Consider the following 23,076-nt stretch of genomic DNA (forward strand, 5'->3'; position numbering starts at 1 on the left):
AATATTCAGTATTTTCTTTGTAATTTCTTATTATACGACTTTTTTGCTATATAAGTAGGTATATATTTTTTCTGTTTTATATCTTTCCTTCGCCATGTTATCAATAAAATTGGTAAGCTATTTTGTTAATAGCTTACCAATTTTATTCTGCTTTGGCTCTGGTTAAACGTCCGATGTAGCGCGTAAACATTCGGAACCAATAGTACATCTTTACGTGCCTTCTGTAGAACGGAGGGGCTATAAATGAATACGTAAATAGTACGTAGATACCACTAGCCGATGTAAAATCATGTTCGCAATTGGTTTTGTTTATTTATTAAACTATAATATTTATTAATGGCTCTACGTCCAGAGCGTCGCAATAGCTTTTGGAGTTTTTGAGTAAAATCTTATGACAGGGCTAGGTAGAATCCTTAGGGAGTCCTTCGCTTAGCAGTCTTTTCACGGGTCTGATATATCATAATTCATCAACTCGATCTTGATTCTCGTTCCACCAATCAGAGAGCCGTATTTATGGCGAATCGAGATATTATAGTGACGTTTATAACACGTCGATGACGAACCCGTGCAGCGGCTGTGAGACGCTATAGCAACACCAAAAATAAATGATGTAGCTAAGAAAGCACAGAAATTTAGTAATTGTTGTGTCTATTGAACGTCTTTCAAACGTTCTAGAATCCACCCTTACACGGGTTAGTTAAATCTGGGAATAAAAATAAAAAGATGCCGTGTGGGAGTCCGTAATGTTTTGAAACATCAAAAATAAGTAATTAAAAGCATTTCGAACAAACAGAACCATTCGAAAATAGCCAGCGAACTTAGTTAATTTATAAAGTTCTCATTATTCCTTGAAAGCCATTAACTGTAGACGAAGGTGTGTGGGCGAAAATAACAATTTTACAAGCCTTTTCCAATGACGCACGGGGACACGTTGTTTACGCGTTCTTGACATATTGTGAACAAAGGCAGAGATGGATTCTATAGCTTTCTTTTCAGGTAGGAAAACATTATCCAGGTTCTTTCTAACGTATCTTCGTATTTGGTATTTATTTTCTGCAAGTATCACGGCTAAGGAACGAGGAAACCTCTTTTTGTGTGAACTATAAACCCATCACCCCCTGTATTCTGTAACTTTTTCGGCGTTAGAAACGGCTGATAATTGGAATCAACTTAGCGACTTATTAACCGAAAACAAAACGATTTCATAACAACTTGTTATAAAATGGATGTCAATTTAGAGCATTATTAATCAATATCTTTATACGGACTGGTCTGATTTCAAAAACAGTTGTGTTCAACGTAAGGAGTTTTTATTACTTAAGCTTCTTTCATTCTTCTTCTTCTTCAAGTGCCATCTACTATCGTAGGTCGGCTATCATTATGGCCACTTGGGCCCGGGAAGTCGCAGCTCGGAATAGCTCTATGGTGGACATATTGAACCATTCGGCGAGGTTCTGTAGCCAGTGGGTTCTTCTACGGCCACGGCTTCTTTCATAATTTTTTTAAATTAAGATTTGTTATTAACAACTAATCCCACTCGGAGTTACGGGATACAGGGGCAGGTTGGCAGTGAACGTGGGTGTGGTTTTAAAAGCTCCAAGCTTAGGAATATACCTTAATGGAATATGCCAGGGTTATATTTGAGTGAAACAGATTATCTTTTCGCGGTGTCCCATTGCTGGACTTCCTTATTTCATTCCCCATCTTCCCGCCATTAATGAACTTACGGAGAAGTAGAGTTAATTCACCTTGTGTTATCCCATAGCCTGAAGAACCGGAACAACCGCCGCCGGAGCCTCCGCAGCAGCCGCAACAATCGTCGCAGCAGCCGCCGTCGCAATCGCAGACCCAGCCGTCGCAATCGCAGCCATCGCAATCGCAGCCATCGCAATCGCAGCCATCGCAATCGCAGCCGTCGCAATCACAGGCGGGGCAATCGCAGGCATCGCAGTCGCAGCCCTCGTCGTCGCAGTCCTCGACATCGCAGGCCCAACAGGACGAGATGGCCGAAGAACAGGATGCCTTTGCTCGTACCCAGGGCATGCATCGCCGGTAAATGGCATAATTCAGTAGATTTTCCCGCGAGCTTAACCTTGTTTTCTATTCGAAATTCCCGGATTAAAAGTAGCCGATGTGTGTGCAGAGTGTCAGCTTACTACATTCCAAATGTCATGAAAATTGGTCACATGTCTAATAAACATACATACATGTATTCTTGGAAACTTTTGCGTTTATATTATTATTAAATAGAATTTTCACTTACCAAAACTACGAAAGCGCACGCTGAAAAGTAAACGTGGGTTCTATCCGCAGCGCCATCAGGGCTATACGGGCTCGTAACTCGCGCCCGCGCGACCTGGCCTCTCTCATCGAAGAACTGGAGAACCTGAACCAGCAGTTTGCACCCTTCCGCGCCAACTATGTGCAGATACTGCGCGATGCTAACATTTCGCGGGTAAGTTATTACTAGCTTAGCTTTAAAATATTTTCTAGTGATAATTTCCAGGGTTTCAGCGAAATTTATATGAAATTGATACAACTTCGTGATCACATGACTTATAGCGTTTGTCCACCGCACGCTGTCATCGTCACGTTATGAGAACGAGATGACGGCGCCGAAGTAGCGGTACATACATTTTACTTAGCCGCGTGTCCACCGCATATCGGTCATGTCGCCGTCAAGTCATGACCATGACGGCCTGCGGTGGCCAAACGATCTAAGTGTGCAAGTAGTTTTTATTTTAACGAACCAGTTACGGCAAGCTGAGTCCCTTTCGGCTTCCATCACTTTAACAACATCCTGTATCATTTACAATTCCTAGGACATGCCCGACGCTGAACGCCAGCACACCCAACGCACCGTCGACATGGTGTCAGACCTGATGCATAGCTTCTCGCACGCGTACCACGCCGCCAGCGACTTCAAGTTCTCTGTGGTGCGCTACCCCCGTCTCAGTGTCGACCAGACCGTCGTCAGGCATGCCATTCCTATGCAGGTATGTGTTAGCTTTTTTGACCAATGAAAGGTGTGAAAGGGCGACGTCGTTAGTGGTTAGGCTGACCAGTTAGATGCTATTTTTGAGTGAGGAGAGCGATGAGTCTTAATCTGCTTGGCCTCAATCGTTTGCTGGGGTTTTGACCCGCTTAGTTTGCTCTGATATGATCATCAGGTCTTGAGTGTTATCATATTTTATGGAACGAAATGTAGGTAGTTACAGTATATCTTCAAGAACATAATAATATGCAAATATGTTTTCATAGGTCACTTGTAGTTTTCCCTTAGTTTATCATAGGAGTTGTCTACATTAAAACTTTGCTCTTCTAGGCGCATATAAATGTATTCCGATCGAACAATCTAACGCCGCCACCACGGCCCAACAATCCAACTGTCACAGAAAATGCCACCGATTCGATATCATCTAGCCAGGACACAGCCGAAACAATAACCCTCAACGGTAGGACCTGTGCATTGTGCCTTTAATACAGTAGGATATTATTACATATCAGGTAGAGATAGAGACCAGGGTGCCGATAGCGTTCGCTCTGGACAATGCTCTGTTCCACGGACTGAATGCCGCACAGGGACAGCCTCAGCCGGGGCAGCAGATGCCGGCGCAGGCGCAACCAGCCGCTGCCCAGCCTGGGCAACCAGGGCAACAGCCAGGGCAACCAGGGCAACAGCCGGGGCAACCAGGCCAACAGCCAGCCCAGTCGCAGCCGGCCCAGCCGACCCTGCCGCCTCTCGCCTTCAACATGAACGGGATCCCCCGTACGGTCGCGCGCCCCGGACCCAATCCCAACCAGATCGTCCTCGGTAAGTGTTGTAACTTGCTTCAATGGTTTTTCGTTATCTGTTGCTGGCGTAGATGGATGAAATCTTTTATCAATATAATCTTTTCGAGCTTTTGAATACTTTTGGTGCAAGTTACTCTAATTCTATGTAGGTACAGTTACTTTTGGCTTGTATAATTTTTTGCATGATCGCAGCAGCTCATTTATTCTACGTTCTATCTAACCGCTTTCTCCTTTGCAGACTTTGAGAACCACGTGTTCCGGGGCCTGGGCCAGGGCGGCGGAGTGGAGGTGGTGATGCGCATGGAAGAGGTCCCGGCGCAGGGCTCGCCCTCTCCCGCCCCCGCCCCCGCCCAAGCTTCGGCCCCCGCCTCGGCCCCTGCCTCGGCGCCTGCTTCGGTCCCCGCTTCGGCCCCTGCTTCGGTCCCCGCTTCGGCTCCCGCTTCGGTCCCCGTTTCGGCTCCTGCTTCGGCCCCTGTCTCTAACGGCGTCCAACTGTCCCACGTCACTCAACTGCCCCATGGCGTTCAGCTCATTGCACATGTGCCCCATGGCGCCCAGTTTCCCCATGGCGTCTTCCTACCCCCCGGCGCCCAACAGCATCCCGGCGTCCAGATGCATCACGGCGCCCAACAACATCCCGGAGTCCAACTGCCTCCCGGCGCCCAAATGCCTCCCAGCGCCCAACAACATGCCGGCGCCCAAATGCCTCATGGCACCCAACAACATCCCGGTGCCCAACAGCATCCCGGCGCCCAACAGCATCCTGGCGCCCAACAACATCCCGGTGCCCAACAGCATCCCGGAGCCCAAATGCCCCCCGGCGCCCAACAATATCCCGGTGCCCAACAGCATCCCGGTGCCCAACAGCATCCCGGTGCCCAACAGCATCCCGGCGCCCAACAGTATCCCGGCGCCCAACAGCATCCTGGCGCCCAACAACATCCCGGCGCCCAACAGCATCACGGCTCCATCCACTTCCCCGCCGGCATGACCGCGCTGGGCCCCGGCACACTGCACTTCCCCGCCGGCTTCCAACTGCCTCCCGGCATCCACCTGCCCCCCGGTATGCAACTAGGGCCCCCGCTCCACATCCCCGGAGTCCAGCTGCCCCCGCCCGTTCTCTACCCCCCCGGCGTGCTGCCCCCCGGCTTCCAGCTGCCCCCCGGCGTGCAGTTCGCGCCCGGCGTCCAGCACGCCGCCGCCGCCAGCGTGCCCCCGCCCACCACGCAGTCATTCACCATCACCACCGGCCCCCCGCCCGCCTCCGCCGCCGGGGTCACCCTCGCCACCGGCATGGCCGGCAACCCGGAGATCAGCCTGGCCGGCAACGCTGCCCTCAACATAGCTGCAGCTCTATCTTCCAATCCAGGGCTTAATGTGGTGCACAGAACCGCCCCCATTACTGGCCAGGGGATCACTATAGCGCACGATCGTAACGTGATCGTGGGGCCGGCGGTCACTATCGGGGTGGTGGACTCTAGTCTCCTGGTTCCGAGTCCGAATCCGCAGCCGAATCAGCAGCCGAATCAGCAGCCTAATCAGCAGCCGAATCAGCAGCCGAATGCGCAGCCGCAGTCGCAGCCGCAGCCAAGCGCCCCGGCCCCCGGCGGCGACGCCAACGGCCCCTCCTTGGTCACCGAACATAACGGCAACTGTAAGTACTTGTAAAGATTTTTTATTGAGATATTTTCAGTGTCAATCGCATATTATGTTAAGTTTCTGATGAAGCTTCTAATGAAAGCTACAGATACATTGGATATTAAAACTATAAGTATACAGCAGTCGTTGAAGCTTGAAATCTCTTTCAAATAATCGTACTTTCCCAGTGATCTTCGCTCAAATGAGCGGGCCTCCCGGGACCGAGCTACTGCAGAACATCGTGTCGTCGGTGATCCGCCAGGGTTTGCTCCCCGGCATGGAGGCCATGCAGCAGAACACCATCCACACCATGAGCACCCAGCACGCCGCCATGGTGAACGCTCAGAACGCCCAGAACGCCCAGAACGCTCCAAGCGCGCCGCCCGTCCAAGGTGCACTGAGCGGGGCGGCCGCTCAAGCTAACTTGGAGGGACGTCAGGGACAGCGACGTAAGTTTATGGTTATTCTAACCCCGGATTGATGAAACGAATTGCTTGTTTACAAGAGGCTTGCAAGCGTCCTGATACTCGAAGTATTGGGTGTTAGACATATTTTATTGAGGTGTAAAGTGTAAAAGGATCCTTCTTTAGTCTACCTACGGAATGCCAGTTGTCATTCACTAGTTTTTGTATAACTAACATAACCTCTCTGCTCCACCACAGGTTTCACAGTCGCTAATCTGACTAGCCAATGCTTTCTCCATACGGATCAGTGTCACTCATTGTTCAACCTCTTGACAGTTTCGTCTGTCTCTTTTCCAACAGCAATAAATGTTTAATTATATCTGCAGCGAACATCAGCCTCCGTCGCGCCGGCAGTCGCGCCGCCGGGTTGTCGTTCGCGGGCGTCATTTACGACCCGTTCCTGCATTGCGACAACCAACACGCCCGCCGCCGTATCGCTAGGCGCAGGTAAATATCATCGACATTGTTGTTATAATGCAGATAATTTTATTATAAAACCATACAGGAAGATTTGTTATAAATTTGGAGTATTTGTTTTTATTCTTATGGTAGTGCTTAGGCGGTTTACTCACTGCGTCTCTCCAGCCTACCACTCTATGATAGAATCACAATTTATATAGAAAACACGCCTAACACAACACACACTGCCGACGCGTCAACGCGTGTGGTTTTACAGTACCTAAATCTGTAACAACTGATGTGCAGTTTCTGTTATCACCCCCGAATTGCAATAAGTAAAAAAAAATAAACAATCGATTCGGTTTAGTATGACTTCCTTAATCCTTATAAATCATCTAAACACTCGACATATCTCGAGGGCTACATACAATATTTCACTGAGATTTCGATAGTATGTAATGTGCCAGGGAATATCAAGTGAGCAACAACTGCCTCCCGGTACACACATGTGGTGATTGCCCCCCAGCTCTCTGTTCCGCAGGGAGATCCACCAGCAGCACATGGCGAGCCAGCAGCGGCTGCGGCAGGAGCGAGCCGTCAGCATCGAGGCGCTGCGGGAGCGCACGCCGTCGCTCACCACGGTCAGTACACACATGTGGTGATTGCCCCCCAGCTCTCTGTTCCGCAGGGAGATCCACCAGCAGCACATGGCGAGACAGCAGCGGCTGCGGCAGGAGCGAGCCGTCAGCATCGAGGCGCTGCGGGAGCGCACGCCGTCGCTCACCACGGTCAGTACACACATGTGGTGATTGCCCCCCAGCTCTCTGTTCCGCAGGGAGATCCACCAGCAGCACATGGCGAGCCAGCAGCGGCTGCGGCAGGAGCGAGCCGTCAGCATCGAGGCGCTGCGGGAGCGCACGCCGTCGCTCACCACGGTCAGTGTCGTCATAATGACATGCCGCGACTAAAAATATGAATGTAACTTGCTGTCGGAGTTCAGTACGTCTATCACAGGATTCGATACATAAGGAAAAAACAAAATCACTTTTGGAACTGTCAAATTTGCATTTGACAGTGACAGTTGACGATACAGAGCCGCGGGCACAGGATTCGATACAATGTTCGAATCTACACAAGCATATGGAAAAAACAAATGTCACTTTTGGAACTGACAAATTTGCCTTACATTTTGACAGTGACAGTTGACGATACTGTTCTTTTTCCATATTGTGTGGTTTCGAAAATAGTTTCGAATCCTGTTATTGATGTATATGATGTGATCCAGTATGATCTTGAGGTTCTTTAGGCTATAAGTGAAATGGACCGATCGGCTAGCCGTCGCGGAGCTGTTTTCATAGTATATTGTGATACGAGTGCGGAAAGTGGGTCGTTACAGAGTCAGAAAACGAAAGACCTTCCGCGCTAGTGTCACACGACGTTATGAGGAAATACCATATAATACACAAACATCGAGCTAAGTATAGAGCCCTAAAAGTAAGTTTTCTTCGGGAAATAGACGCCAAGTGGGCAATTCGCTAAAAACAATTACTAATTTACTTATAGTAAAGTCACGTGACCAACTAAGGTGTTATGGATTTATTTTCCCGAATATTCAAAAGTAATAGATTAAAGTTATTCTGAAGTATCCCTTTTCTTCTGCTATGTATTTGTATACGTATGCATGTAAGATAAAATAATAAGTTCATATTTATTTTGCAGGCCCACATGCATATTCTCCTGCAGCTGTTAAACGGCCCGCCGTGCCCGGAGAGCTACATCAACGCCATGCTCGTTACTATTGTAAGTAATACTTATCTCTTTTGTGTTTGCTTAATATTTACAGAAATAAAAGATTTTGGAGCATATTTCCAAAAGTTCTGGTGGAGAAATATGATACGTTTTTATGAATTATAAAACCAACCTGCTGCATTGCATCTTTTATCCTTATGATTACCTAATTATATCAGCCCGTACTCGTACACTGCTGAAATGCTGGATATGCCTCTCATTAAACGCCTTATCCTTGCCATTCCTCTCATATTGCGGCTGCTATACGGGTTCGTTATCGACATCGTTACACTTGTTGAATGCGCGTTCCTCCAATCACATAAAATGATTTATGGTGAGACGCGATATAGTGAGGTTTATCTTCATCGAAAACGAACCTGTACAGCGGCAGCTGGACACGTGAAACCGCACAGCTAATAACTTTCTACCCTCCCAGGCTCGCGAGCTATTCCTGACTGAGCACATCGCGGCCCTACGCGGCGGGAACCCGCCCCCTGAACCACCAGACTTCAGGCGTCTGCGAGGCACTCTCCGCGCCTACATGACGCGGCTGCTGGAGCTGGCCAACACCGGGGACGGGGACAACGTGTTCGAGGGCGCCGTCAACTATCTCATACAGCAGAATAGGGAGTTTATCGGGTGGATGGTGAGTGGGTTTGCTGTTCCCGGGTGTCTTAGGTTCCCGGTTTTCTGAGTGTCACATGTCCGGTGTTTTTAGGTGCCGGCGTTTTCAGTATCCCGGTATTCCACGATGAGATTCTTCGCTAAAAGGTACTCATTTGCTGCGAGTTATAAGCTTCTGCTTTTTTCAGGTGTCTCAGGTTCCTGGTTTTCCCAGTCTTTTAGAATCCCGTTGTTTTTAGGACCTGGTGTTTCCAAAACCCCTGTTTTGGATGGGCATTCTCGTGGGAAATCTTAGCTAATAGCGCAACTAAATACGCAACTATCTATTGGTCGTGCTTATGCACATACTTACGAGTCGTATAGCCTTGTGACCCGGCGCCTCCGCGACACCCTAAAAATGTTTTGTACCTCTAAACCTACATTCTTTATCTCGTCTCCTTGACCTTACTACTAAGCCCTTTAAAATAGATGAATGATTTATTTATTTAATCCTTTATTGCACAAATACAAAAATAAGTGTACGAAGGGTGGACTTAATGCTACAAGCATTTTCTACCAGTCATAATGGTCATTAAATAAACGCACAATACTCACCTCATTCCCCCCAACAGGGCACAATAACCCCGGTGCGGCCGGACGTGGACCTGGTGCGCTCTCTGCGCTCGCTGTCTCGCGCGCGCCTGCCCGCCATCATAGCGGCCATCATGAGCGACGACACCGGCGAGAACCACGCCGCCAGGTAACTGCAGCTGTATACAGGGTGTTGCACAATAACCCCGGTGCGGCCGGACGTGGACCTGGTGCTGGTAACCCAGGGGATAATTTTGAACAGCTTTGTCTTGTTCATATTTATTCTCCATAGAAAATGGAACCCGGGACCATCAGCACAGCGGTCCAGGTCATTAACTACTACGACATCCTTACATTAACTTTAAGATAACATAAACACACGACATTAATATAACAGACAGACAGATAAATAAGCTTATATGTATCATCATGTTAGCAAAAGGGTTCCGGCTCAGCATAATGCTATATAAAACTCGTTTGTTGCAGATTCTACGTGGTGTTCACCCGCATGTTCACGGAGATGTGCACGCTGATCGCGTTCTGCTGCCTCGAGGGCGCCGACGGGCTGCGCAACATCTATGATGCTTATCTGGTCAGTGCCACATGTGGCTTGTGAAATTAATATTTGGTCGGTGCTTCGAAGTGCTATTGTCATTGTTTATGGTGGTTCCTCCCCCTTTTTTGGACTTTGTAAAATATGGGGAAGTCTCCAGTCCATAGGTTACGGTGTTGCTTACTAGACTAGTCGATTGATTATTGTGGTACCGTAGTTTTAATTGGTGTTAAAACTATCGGTCAAGGACTTGGACAATTTCATGCTACTATAATGAAATTGACACATCCTCTTCTTCAGCTTATAGCAGTCCACTGCTAGACTTAGGCCTATTCCAAAGCACGCCTTACCTTTCCGACTTTCTAATGCAAATTAACTAAAATTATTTATTTTCGAACTTAATCAGTAAGAGATAGTAGGCATTTTTGACCAGTATTAAAACTAACACAATTATCTATGTTCGACCTCAAACAGGAGGAGATACTGGGCAGCTTCGACCAGCCTGAACAGCGCATGCTGATGGCTCTGGCCACGGAGAACCTGAACGCGATCGTCACCAACATGAACCTGGAAGTGAGCTGGCACACCATCCGCCAGTTCCTCGTCGGACACGACGGAGCACCCTTGGAGGTGAGGTGTCACGTGTTACATCACTTGAATCCAGTATATAGTCTACAGGGTGTTGCAAAAATGTTATACTAAGCCGAAACCTACGTGTGCAGTATGTTATATCTAAGCCCGGAAATGAAATGAGAATGTCAAAATTCGCAAAAAAAGTATTCATTTTCAATAAAAACTTTGTTGCTCAATATTATTTCATCGACCCTGCTACCTCCGGCATATCAGCCAGGGTCGCTAACCAGTGGTTAGCGACCCTGGCTGATATGCCATATGGTTAGTAACCACTAACACCATCCAGTGTATAAAATAACATATAAAAATGATTGTACAGCTCGACGAGGACAACAACGGGCAGGTGTCGCCGTCGCCGATGGAGACCACGTCCCCGGCCAGCCTCGAGTCGCTGCCCGCCTCGCCCGAACCCCAGGACGCCAACGACACCGCCGTATCCAACTCTAGCGAACTATCCACTCCGGAAGAGCCCACTCCCGACACAGCTCACACCCCCCCGATACCCGCCGAAACCCCGAATCCAACCCCCAATCCGGCCACTCTTCTAGCGAGTCTGCGAAACAATCGCCCCCCAAGGTAAATATGTAATCAAGGACGACGTAGTCACATTCATAACCCGGTCGACTAAGGTACTAACCATTAACGTTATTCTCAATGTGTTTTCGTTGTCGTAGTAGTTAGTCCGGTACGGTAGCGCACAGTAAGGTAGCTGGTGGTTGCGAGGCTCGGGCGGTTGGGTGCCTCAGGAATGGATTATAAAAGAATGGCTGTAAGAGGTATCTAAGCGCGTGAGCTACGCCTGACACCGTGCTATCAGACTGTGGGTTATTACGCCGTGTAGATGGCTCGGTATTATGTAACACGCCGATAGATTTACTGGTGCTGAACTGATATTGATTGGCTGGTAAAGTTTGATGCGATGAGGAAATGGCGATGAGGGTATGCGAAATTTGATTTGATTATTGAACGATATCACCAGTAAAAATATCTCCGATTTTAGACAAAGCCATGTTCATGTTGTGACCTGGATGTTTAAATCGATGTAACTCTTGATGTACTTTTAAATGTACTTTTAACCAATATTAATGTTCTATAATCAATTAATCATTATTAATTAATCATAATCATAATCATGTGTCAATTTGAAATTTATTAGGCCAACATTTATTAGGCAAACATTGTATTGTTGTTTCAAAATAAAAAAATACAAAAAAATGCAAAAAAAAACCGAGCGTTAGTTTTTATTTGCTACTATTTCTACTGCGCTGTGGTTTGAGGGTGCTAATGCGAAGGAATGCCGCTATACTCAACTCGATGTTGCCATTCTCGTGTGGTTGCGAAGTTCATGGCATAGCAAGTCTTGGCTAGCAAATTCACAATAGTTTTTGAGAGAGCTTTACTACAAGGAAAGTCTATACTGGGGCTTAGGTAGTACTAGTAGTAGTAGTTTGTGTTACAATTGTAAACAAAAACCAAGCTGGCAGGTAAACGAACAATATAAAAATGGCTGCCGTTGCAAAATTTCGAAGGAGTAATGACAGAACATACTCATAGTGAGATAGCATGAATCCTGCTGCCATTTCAATATTGTTTCTTTATCTGCCCGCGTTGTAGACTAACGTTGTAACTATAGTAGAGTCAATTTAATAGGTTACAATTGACAGCTGTCAAAAACGTCCAATGACGAAGCGGCGGCCTTTGACAGATGCTGAATGAGTAAGGCCGAGGGCAGAGGGTCGGGTTTTTCCTTAGGAGATGCCTAGGACCAGCAGTGGACGATTGCGGGCTAATGAAGATGAGGTCAAGTGTTGCCCATTGAATTAACTTTACTATATTAATACATAATATACGTAACTTGGGATTATGTTTTGACAAAATATTGTAAAATAGTATAAAAAATATGAACTCGGTTCAATGGATTTTCAATACAGTATTTGTCACGTTTATAAGGTATTTGAAATCGTTATCTCTGATGAATTTCATTGTATACTTTTTTGTGGTAATGCCGTCAATATTTCTTGTACTTTGATGTTTGTTTTTAATTGTAAACTGTACCTATTATTGAAATGTAATGTCAAATAATATTTACTTATGTTAGAAATATACTTTTCGTTAGTATAGTAATAGTAACCCAAGCCCCAGTGTAGCTCTTTCAGTCGCACTATATTCAAAAACATAAAGCATTTCAAATTATTAGTCAGATGACTGCTAAACCCGGTTGAGTCTAGCGGTATCAGGGCCCTCCATCCAACTAATGGCAATACGGTGGTGATTCAGTAGATCTGGTTTACATTTTTGGTATAATATCATTTTGATTCATCTTAACATTTCGTTTTATGTTTATTTTCTCCCCCCCTTTTTTTCTTATTTTAGCGTAGATACCAAAAGTGCAAACGAAATCCACAGGTCCACCACCGGATTGCCATGACATTGGTGGAAGTGGCCTTTTTAAATTGGCTGGTTGGTCTCTCACTAATTGTGATATTTCTCCATTCGAACAGGGCCTCACCTATGCGGACTACTCAGCCTGGGGAAAACAACAGAACGTCCACATCTTCGGTAAGTAGTGATACCACTGATACTTATTTTCTCTAGTACCTATCTTCTTTTGTTTTTTATATCAAACTCATGCCACCGAGGCGCGAGGGAGCTGCAACGGTTAGGATTGTGTGTTTCTAATTATGGTTTCTGCCTATTTTTAAAACGGGACTACAGTACCCGTATCATGAAAATTCGAACTAACGAATAGAATCGAATGCGAGTGCGACTATTGTCAACTTGACAGCACTTTCGAACACTTTTTACCTTTCGAATGAGTTTCGAAAAGAATGACCACAGAGTACATGATATTATTCTGACAATGACCTATGGAATGATAGCTGTCAAACTTTCGCAAATCTGTACACCGCAATACACCGCCATTTTGTTGTTGACAGGTTGACAGCACTTTCGAATAGACTATCGAATAGAATATGCTGCGGTTTTTCATGATACGGGTACTGATGTTTAAAACATACATAGACAATCAGACACCTTTCGGCGAATGATATCGGATGAGTTAGTTGCAGTATTCAGCGTGGTTTATTTACACGAACACACGTTTGTTTTATTTATACTTCAAATGTCAGTCAAATAATGCCAACATCTTGACCAATCTCTCAGGCATCAGGACTATTTAAGTTCGCAATAATTATATCGGTAAACCTATTTATAATCTTATATCAGTGGTGGTCTAGCGATCAGAGTTCTGAGTTTTGTTTTTCTCCATAGCAGTCCTCTGTCGTAGTCCGTGTACTTTTCGTGTGTAGTAAAGCGTAAAATTCTAAGCCAATTCATTCAAAGTACTACCTGCCGACCATAGTTAAGAGGTATTTTGACTTCAGCGATTAGAAAACTTTTGAAGACCGTGTTCCCAGTAGGCAAACTGTCCGCCCGTTAATAGGCGCGCGTTGCGTAGACTAAGCGCAAAACTAGCGAACTGAACACTCATACTAAACCGATAAGTACTTACGTCGCGTCGGTGTTTACTAGGGACGCATCCTAAATTCATAACCATCCAAACTTATCTACCACCAGCTAACACATGTTACAAATCACGCGGAATGCTGACAGTAACAACAACAATATAACCTATGAATCATTTTTTTATTATTAGAGATAAGAGAATTTTATCAGATAATAACTACTATCGTAGTGCAGACGAGGTTAACCGGGGCTAACCTTTACACGTTTGACTCTAAAACGTTCTTAATCCGTGAGCCGTAAGACTAAAGTTACTGCCATTGTGTCTTCAACTAGCTGTTCAGTCATTACATTGCGAGTCGGAAACTCTGTGTTTTTTCTTCTTTATTTTAATAATCACGTGGTGAATCGCGTCACGCAGCCAAGGCTATTAGGCCAACTGAATTACCATGACATTAACATATTCGACTCGGAATGATAGCTCGTTTCTCGCGGTGAAATTACCGGCTTAGTCGAAAAAATACTGGTCGGACAGTCGACGTGCACATTCGATTTAGTAGGTCATTTAAGAAAGTGTTTTTTTTCGTTAGTGTAGTCAGTGAATGGCCGACTTTGTCAGGCCACACGTGTCTCTCACTCCGCTCCGTTGTGTCCGTGATAGTGTAGTGTGTATTGTAAACAACGTGTTTTTAGGATATATTCCTACCTGGATTTTGTAGAGGTGAGATTATTATTCATTTTGTGATTAGATCGCGTTTCGAGTGTGTGTTGTGATAATTTGAAATACGATTTCGTGTGTACACAAGGTTAGTTATTGGGATAGTGTTGGTACAGCAAATAATATTGTATGAAAGTATAAACACGATACAGTCATTAAATAACATTAACTTTGTAGAGAGGTATGTTATTTTTAGGTTAGCTCGATCTGTTATTTATTAGGTTGGTAAATACTAACATCACATTTAATTAAATGCTTTGAGCTCGCTGGTTGGGTAAATAATATGGCGAAAGCAATAACTAGTTCATTATAAAACGTAATAATCTATTTCATACATTATATTATAAACGCAAGTGTATAGTAAATAAATAAGAATGAGTACGAAGAGCTATTAATTTCATTGGTCTCATTTTTTTATGATACATTATGTCTGTTTGAAGTTTGACGTCTAAAGTATGTTTGTTTTTATCTGAGATACTAAATTGATTGATTCTGAACGGTTCATAATTTTCCCGCGATTGAGTGACGTATCGATCGTTATATTAACGGGACAATCGACTGTTGGTGGACCGTTCATAATCAGTCAATACTAAATGTGAGATTAAAAACAAACTTTTACATGTGGGAGTGCAACGGAACGCAAGAGGAAGGAAGTAGGTTATCTATGACGACGAATGACAGGAGAGTGTGAAAGACGTAAAGACGAAAATACGATGTCAACATTTCATTTAATTCCCACAAATTGAGGGCTCGTCCGGAATAGATAAAATAAAAACATAACTTCAAAACAATGCCAATCATCCTCGCTAGATGGCGCCACGCCACACTTTCACCTAACTCCGTCCCCCGCCACCAGATGTCGCTGATCCTCAACAACTTCGGCTCGGAGTGGATGCCGGTGTTCGAGCGCGACCGCGACGCTCAGCGGGCGGCGGCGGCGCCGTACAGCGACGCGTACCTCACGGGCATGCCGGCGCGCAAGCGCAGGTGCGTCCGAGCGGCGCGCCCGGCCGCCGCGCTTGACGCTCTTATTAATGGTGAGTTTACATTTAGGCCCGGGTCTCCTATTTACTCCGTAGGTCGCGTCAAGTGTCACCGCCTTAGGCCGCGTCACATAATGTTCATTATGTCTACGCGCCAACGTCGGCGTGTGAGGGAGACCGCATCAGTACATTTCTATAGTGAGCATCGTGACGCGGCCTACGGCGTGACGCTGGACTCGACCGACGGCGTAAATAGGAGACCAAGGCCTTAGTAGTAGTTTAGTATTTAGGTGATGTGTTGATGTTGCAGAGAGCTAATATTTGTGGTGTTCTTATACGGTTAAAAAAACACTTATAATATTGCTTAATTCTCTTAGTAGGTACTATAGGCTTCCTATAAACACACACACACACACACACGCACTCACGCCTTGTACTAATGTACTCCCTTGCGGGGTAGGCAGAGGTGCATTGCTGCACCCACTTTCGCTTCCTATAAAATTCCTTTAAAAGCTATACTGTCAAAATAAAATCGGAACGACACGATCCAGAAGCGATATTTATAGACATACATCTATCACAACCCTTATTACATTCGAATAAGGGTAGTTTTTGTTGTTGTCAGATGTTTTATTTGATGAAACGCTGTATAACTCGAGAACTTCGTCTGTTACACCCCTAGAGAACAGTTTAACACAGTCCATTATCTCTTCTTTTCCAGAGAGCATAAGTGAAGTGTCTAACCCGGGACAATCAGTGCCGACCGGTCCGGATCACGAGTTTATGCGCACGGCGTTCCGCGAACAGATTCGCTCTCTGATGCGAACCCGCGCCGCGAGTGACGCCGACTACAGCAGCGAACGCTATGCCTCAGTCGTGCGCTTCCTCGGCCCGCAACGGTGAGTTTAGTTCCGCTTATGCCCGCGCCTTTTGCACTGGGAGCTTCACGCTGCGATCACTAGATGGCGCTCTTTCGATTATTTGTAGTTTGTAGGTTAGCTCGCGTTGAATTTGAACAAACTTAGGGTAGATGGCGCCATCGCTAGTAACTTGTAGTGTGGTTTATTTCATTAATTCGTTTTGAACGATCAGTGAAGTTCCCTGTTTACCTGTGCTGTGGTTTATTAAACCTAACAGCTATCGTGTTTAAATTTAAAAAGGCCAGGGCTATGTGCTTTAAATGTTTAGTAGTTAGGACTAGGTATAAGTATTGAAATGCGTCAATTATTCGTGAAATGATTTACTTATACGGTCAGAAATTTACCTTAATAAAGCATCTTGTGTAAGTCCAAAAAATTTACGAATGTAACAAATAAAAACAAGTGGGATTATTTACCACGACAGAAAATAGTTTGACGTACAATATGTCAATTAAAATATTTGCGGCAGCGGATTTTTTTTTGCCACCAACTGGTAACGACACATTACATCGACTTTCTCAACAACGTCGCATCACACACCGGGCCAAATGTGGCCTTTGACTTGTGACAGCCATAAACTAAAGGCTCAAAAGAACTGGGTTCCACGGTTGTAAATACCAAAAAATACCATAAACTATTTAATCCTGGTTCGTCGTTGATTTTCAGCCATGTCTATTCTTTCCTTTTCCCTTTTTTATTCATCCACAGGCTTTAGAAGTATTTAAACGTAGGAAGTATTGGTGAAGCTTTTGCTTAGAAAAGAGAAGATTTAAATATATTTTTAATTATTTAGTTTTTTAGATTATAGTATTTATAGTATTATTTCATTTCTAATTAAATATCAATATTTTTTATATACTATTAAGTTATACTTAATACTATTTATTCACAAAAACAAATACTTTAAAGACTACACTGGGGCACAGACACAGAGTAATTTAATGAAAAAGCTCTTGCATGAATTTCATCCAACTCATTTTATCAAAGACCTCATAATGTCATCAGGATGATGATCCGCTGAGGATAGTCATGTTGAATCTGCTGGCAAATATATCAAATAAAAAAATACAGTTTACATAACTCTATTGTTCTTGTGCTTCTTCATTGTAGTACTCTGTTCCTTTACACTTCAATAGAGATTATTAATTTTAGTTTTAAATTTGTTTTAGCTCGAATCCAGATGACAGTTCAAAAGACCGGACCACGTAACCTGCCTCAGCGCTGCACTAAGGACGAAGAGTTTTATTTATAGTAACTTAAATAAAAAATGGATCCATGGATCCATGACAACATAAAGTGGTTTACACCATACTAACTACTACAATTTTATTAATCAACATCATATTTAGATTAAGTAAAGGACCGATCCCTCGGTTCTTTGTTAGTTATTGTCACCTGTTACTACTATCAAGTAGGTAGTGGGACTGCAGTCTATAGACTAGCGGGTGTCAATATTAGTCACATTTCACATCCACATGGTGACATTATCGTCGGATTATAAGGTAGTTTACGTTCGTTCTATAATATTATCTACACTTAACCAAAGCTTGCCTGTAATGCGTTCAAAAGTATAACTCAACGTTTCAACTTTATCGTTGAATTTCATACGTTCAAGTAACGTTTTAAAGTAAAGGGATAATTAGTGATTGGGTAGGTTTTCGGATGCATAAGTGTTAATCCAAGACAAGAAAACATTTTGACTCACTTACAGAAAGTCGGATTTGCAAATCACTAATAAAATAAAATGGTTTTATCTGATATAAATTATAATGATAACTTACGTACTTAGCCGCTTTACTATTTTATCCAATCCAATTAATTTATCCAATTATTATTTATTATTATTTATATTTTTAATCAATCATCAAATCTCTAAAAATAAAAAAGTGGATTTTGTTGCCATTTAAATCGAGATCTATGAAATAAAGTTGATCAAAGTTAACAGTCGAAAACACCGCGTTTAAAGCTTTAACTACAAGGCGGCTAAAACATTATGAAAATAAAATCATTAAGATAGAGAGATTCTCTGGAGTGCACCAAAAATATGGTGTAAAAATATCATTCTGCATGACATAATAAAATAAACTTTAGAACGACTACCCCGATTATTGCATGCCAATAAATTCTATTTACATATTATGGCGTAATAAAAAATACCACTAAGTACATAATTATGCAGTCAATTCCTAACTATACTTTGTATAATATAGCATGGGTCCTAGGACGATGGATTGACAGATTCTGATAAAAAGTTGGGTTTCCCTAGAAAACAAACAAACGACAAATAAAATGTATGGATTTGAGATAGGACTCGTGTTATATTTGACCAAGTATATTTAAGTAAGTATAGTTCCAATTTTACGATTACATTAACAAAAGTAGGTGTGAACTAGTCAAACTTTAGCGATATACATTGATGGTTAACTTTGATCTAACTTTCCGAAACTACTGGCTGGACAAAAGAGAAGATTTTTCGTAATAATTTTGTTTTATTATCTAATAATATTGAGACGATCTCATTGTGTTAATGATGATTGCGGCATTAGGTCATTTGGCAAATGCGCCGCCCGGTGCAAATAAACTATCATGTTTGTAAAAATATTTTAAATGTTTTAACAATTTTATTTTATATTATGTAGGTAGTTTATGTCCATTTGTATTAAACGCGGGAGGTCACCTGAACTTTGATAGATTCCAGACACGAGGAATTAAGGAGGTAGGTTCTAGAAATTTTTAATTAGCATGACGAGAGGGACATCTTTTACAGTTTTGGGCAAAGCGCTTTCAAACGGAACTTATGATTTTTTTCAATTGTAGAACGATTTTTGTCTGTATTATTAAAATGATTTCAATCATACCATAATCGGCATTCCGAATGTGTGTTATATACCTACTTAACTCACATATTGCATGGACTATATGAGACATGGATAAAAAACCGTAAGCAATCTTTTATTCTAAAATATAATTACTTTAAAAGTGCATGCTACGGTGATACCTGTGGTCTTAGTACAAATGGGCATTAGTAACGTATATTTCCTAAGTATATTTTATCATTCTATCTGTAAAAGTAGTTAAATAAAAACACACGTATGTACTGCAAAGAAGTACTGTTTTTTATTTGTTTTAATTTATTCCCTATTACGACCTTAACCTAATTTTAAGGTTTTTTTACGTTCGACTAACAATATTCTTATCATTTCAATTTAACGGACTTCTGAGTAAAAAAATATACCTACCTACATTTAGGTAGGATTTGAAAAGTTTCACGTAAATTACCCAATTTTGATTGGTGAGAAAAAGCTGTAAAGACGTAAAAGTTTTGATGCAACAACATTTGCATAAAAATATTGTACTTACCTATATTCATTGTAGTTTTGTGTGCTTAAATTATCGTTTGGATATTTCAAAACGATTCCTATCATTAAATAAGTACTTAATTGCTCTACTCAAATCTGCTCACAGACATCATACATCCACTTATACACACTCAAACGCGCATAACTATATTTCAAATACATTTCTTTGAAAATTTCTATTGAAGTAAGTTTACTCTCAAATAAAATTGTCGATTTTTGTTTTTACCGACATGGGAATATTAAGGGAGTATGAGTATGGGAAGTATCAAATCTACCTGTTCTAGGATATCCAAAGGAAGATATCTACCAAACCGCATACCTAAATATTCCAAAAAGTACCCTTGCATTATTAAGGGTCAATTCGATAACTTTGTTAAGAACTTTAATCATTTTCATAAGTAGGTACCTATACATCTTGTATTAAGTTTAATGCAGACCTAAAAGATATCTCTAGTTTCGAACGGTAGCGATACCGGATCGTAAGCATACAGGCGAACCAGTTCAGACAATAAATCCCTAGAACTCTAGTGGGTCGATCAACTAGGTTGTCCGATTACTTCTTCTTTAAGTGCATATCTACTACAGGAGGTTGGCGGTCAGCGCTGCTTACTCCTCTCTGTTCTTCGCATCGGCTGTTCTACGCTGGCAACTCACCTCCGTCTTTCTAGAGCAGCTGCATTTATACCTAATTAGAATTTTTACAACTACATACAATGTTTCACAGATTGTTAACTAATAGGGAATATGCATAATTTTTTTAAATACTTTTATTCGATAGTTTTACATCACTATATTATAGTTAAAAAAAATTCAACGCCAAAATTAGTATTAAGGTATTTTAAAGAAAGTTAAAAAATTACAACCATCACGACTACTTTGAAATTCCCGTCAGGATGGCGGGCTGGTGTGACGTCATAATCTTTTAATTTCACGGCTCAGAATAATGAGTCCCGTCAGTCGGCATAGATTTTTTACCTATTCAAGTAATCACAGAGTACTTTTGTATTTTCAACAAACCAATGTTGTCATGGTAACAAACGAAAAAGGAAGTGTATAAAGTGTGATCAGTGGCTGTTTTGTAATGGTAATAAAGTGTGACCAGTGGCTGTTTTGTAATGGGAGCTCGTAAATAGCTACTAGTAGCTCTTTTGAAATGGGAGCGCGCAAACCAGAGGACCTTTGTACACAATATTACGCTATTATGGCAATATGAATTTAAAGTAATATTTGTATTGTATGTAAGTACTTACTGTAACTTTGGTTCTCAGTAACAGAGACTAGGGTTAGTGGGTCATTCTATTCTATTATCTGTGGGGGTGTAAGAACCTGCACCTGGCTCTCTTGAATGGAACCATTGTGCATATCTCAAAGGTCTCAAAGGTCCACTGCGGATTGGTGGGTTCACATATCTAAATGTGCTTAATCTAAATATTGAGGTTTCCTCACGATGTTTTCTTTCACATGCTACATGATTATCCCCGAATTTAATTCTACAAAAATAATAACGTATAACATACATATTATCTTTTATTTATAATAAAAACTTTTCCGCAGCTGGCCACAGTTTACTCGTTCATACTGCGTAATAAATTTAATGTGTCCAGTTCTTCTGATTACGAGAATTCTTCCATAACTTAATTTAGAAAAAAATAACAACTTTTGAAATATACTAACGACTGCCATTATAACCTAAAAGTAGAAAGATCAACTTGTGTAATGTTCCTGTCATAATACTTACAATACAAATTTAATTTTATTGTGTTGTAATATGGAGCATATTTGAGTGGCTCGTTGACTAGCGAATGGCTGTTTACGCCTCATTACAAAAGAACAACTAGTGGCAGCCCATACACTACCTACAAAAAATATAAAAAGTCCTAAACTTTGCAAACAAACAAGCATATCAAACAAGAAGTGGAGAGGTTATAGGAGGCTAGGATCTATTGGAAGAATTTTTATGTGATCCATCGTATCTGATCACAACGAGCATCACAAACACTCGGTGACATTAACATTTCTTTGTTTACACTTGACATTTATTTAACTTCCTCCGTAAACGCAAAGAAGTTATTATTCTGAGATTGATATATAAAGAATTTTGACGTCACATCCGCCCTAAGAAAATTGGTGACGTTTCTCTGAAGTTAGAATTTACCGAAGTTTTTTTGTACTTTTCAAGTTCATTTACTAGCTCAAAAATAAATTATAATCAAAAATATTGATGGAGGCGTAGTTATGAAATAACAAAGTTTATTATAAATAATATTTGACCTTTATTTGAGCCTCTTGCATATTCCCTATTGAAGGATTTGGAATTGGACTGACGGTCTTCGGTAAGATTTCCTCAATCCTCAATTATTTACCTACCTGGTGTTTTAAAAACCAGTTTGCTAGCTTTAGGAATTTCTAACTACGATATGTAGCTACCGGCCAGCAAATAATTACCCTTGCTAACAGTCCGGGACAATACGTACTTACGTACATCTAAATTGAAGCCAAAAATATCGCATTGTCTAGAGCCGAAAAAGCATAAGCCTTGAAGGGTTTATTATATCTGCCAGCAATACACCAAATTGAAAAGAACCACCCTAATGAGACGACCATGACAAAGGCTAAACTTGACCTTACTATACCATTTTTCAGAGCTATTGATATGTGGGACGTTTTGAGTTTGACAGTTCTAGAGATGTCCGAGAGTGAAATCCTATCGACTTGAACCTATCGATTTGTATATACTCCATAGATTAATATAAATATGCATTTATTCGTATTTTCGGAAAACATATTATAATTGCTATAACGCTTTCAGTATATGCTACTACTGCTACAGCTCTCAGAATCTGATGTATCAGAGTCAACAGTCGACATTAATGATCAGTTCATCTTGCAAACAATCTATCCGAGCGAAACGATCACAGTCCTGTAGTATCATTCTTTTTGTTCTATCGACCACCTTTGCCCAGTGTTCGCCAGTGACATGTTGACACGCGTCCTCCAACAATTTTAACATTTTCTTAGCAGTGAAGGGTGGTGATGTACCTATTGTTTCTGGCTGCATACCCTAAAATAATAGTTTTGAAAATACAAGGTATTGCAAAAGTGGTAAGCTAAAAGGGGGTGATACTTCTAAACAACTTTTGTTTTACAACTTTAACCAGATAATTCGCGAG

General features: G+C 42.4%; 1 protein-coding gene across 4 annotated transcripts in view; it reads left to right on the forward strand.

The window, feature by feature from the left end:
- Positions 1-19,654, forward strand: part of LOC105380236 (large proline-rich protein BAG6) — a 46,009-nt gene extending 26,355 nt beyond the window's left edge. Inside the window, exons 6-23 of one of the 4 annotated variants that reach the window (XM_048632426.1) lie at positions 1,766-2,052; positions 2,314-2,455; positions 2,823-2,996; positions 3,508-3,814; positions 4,034-5,449; positions 5,622-5,882; positions 6,224-6,344; positions 6,823-6,937; positions 8,016-8,096; positions 8,521-8,730; positions 9,320-9,447; positions 9,765-9,870; positions 10,306-10,461; positions 10,784-11,040; positions 12,966-13,023; positions 15,501-15,681; positions 16,349-16,526; positions 17,717-19,654. In XM_048632426.1, the coding sequence (XP_048488383.1) occupies positions 1,766-2,052; positions 2,314-2,455; positions 2,823-2,996; positions 3,508-3,814; positions 4,034-5,449; positions 5,622-5,882; positions 6,224-6,344; positions 6,823-6,937; positions 8,016-8,096; positions 8,521-8,730; positions 9,320-9,447; positions 9,765-9,870; positions 10,306-10,461; positions 10,784-11,040; positions 12,966-13,023; positions 15,501-15,681; positions 16,349-16,526; positions 17,717-17,756 (4,218 nt within the window). In that variant the 3' untranslated portion in view covers positions 17,757-19,654. The remainder of the gene's footprint in view (positions 1-1,765; positions 2,053-2,313; positions 2,456-2,822; positions 2,997-3,507; positions 3,815-4,033; positions 5,450-5,621; positions 5,883-6,223; positions 6,345-6,822; positions 6,938-8,015; positions 8,097-8,520; positions 8,731-9,319; positions 9,448-9,764; positions 9,871-10,305; positions 10,462-10,783; positions 11,041-12,965; positions 13,024-15,500; positions 15,682-16,348; positions 16,527-17,716) is intronic. The other 3 variants (XM_048632428.1, XM_048632429.1, XM_048632427.1) reach the window with 3 other exon arrangements.
- Positions 19,655-23,076: the final 3,422 nt, after the last annotated feature.

This window comes from Plutella xylostella, chromosome Z, assembly GCF_932276165.1.
Source record: "Plutella xylostella chromosome Z, ilPluXylo3.1, whole genome shotgun sequence".
Taxonomy (NCBI): domain Eukaryota; kingdom Metazoa; phylum Arthropoda; class Insecta; order Lepidoptera; family Plutellidae; genus Plutella; species Plutella xylostella.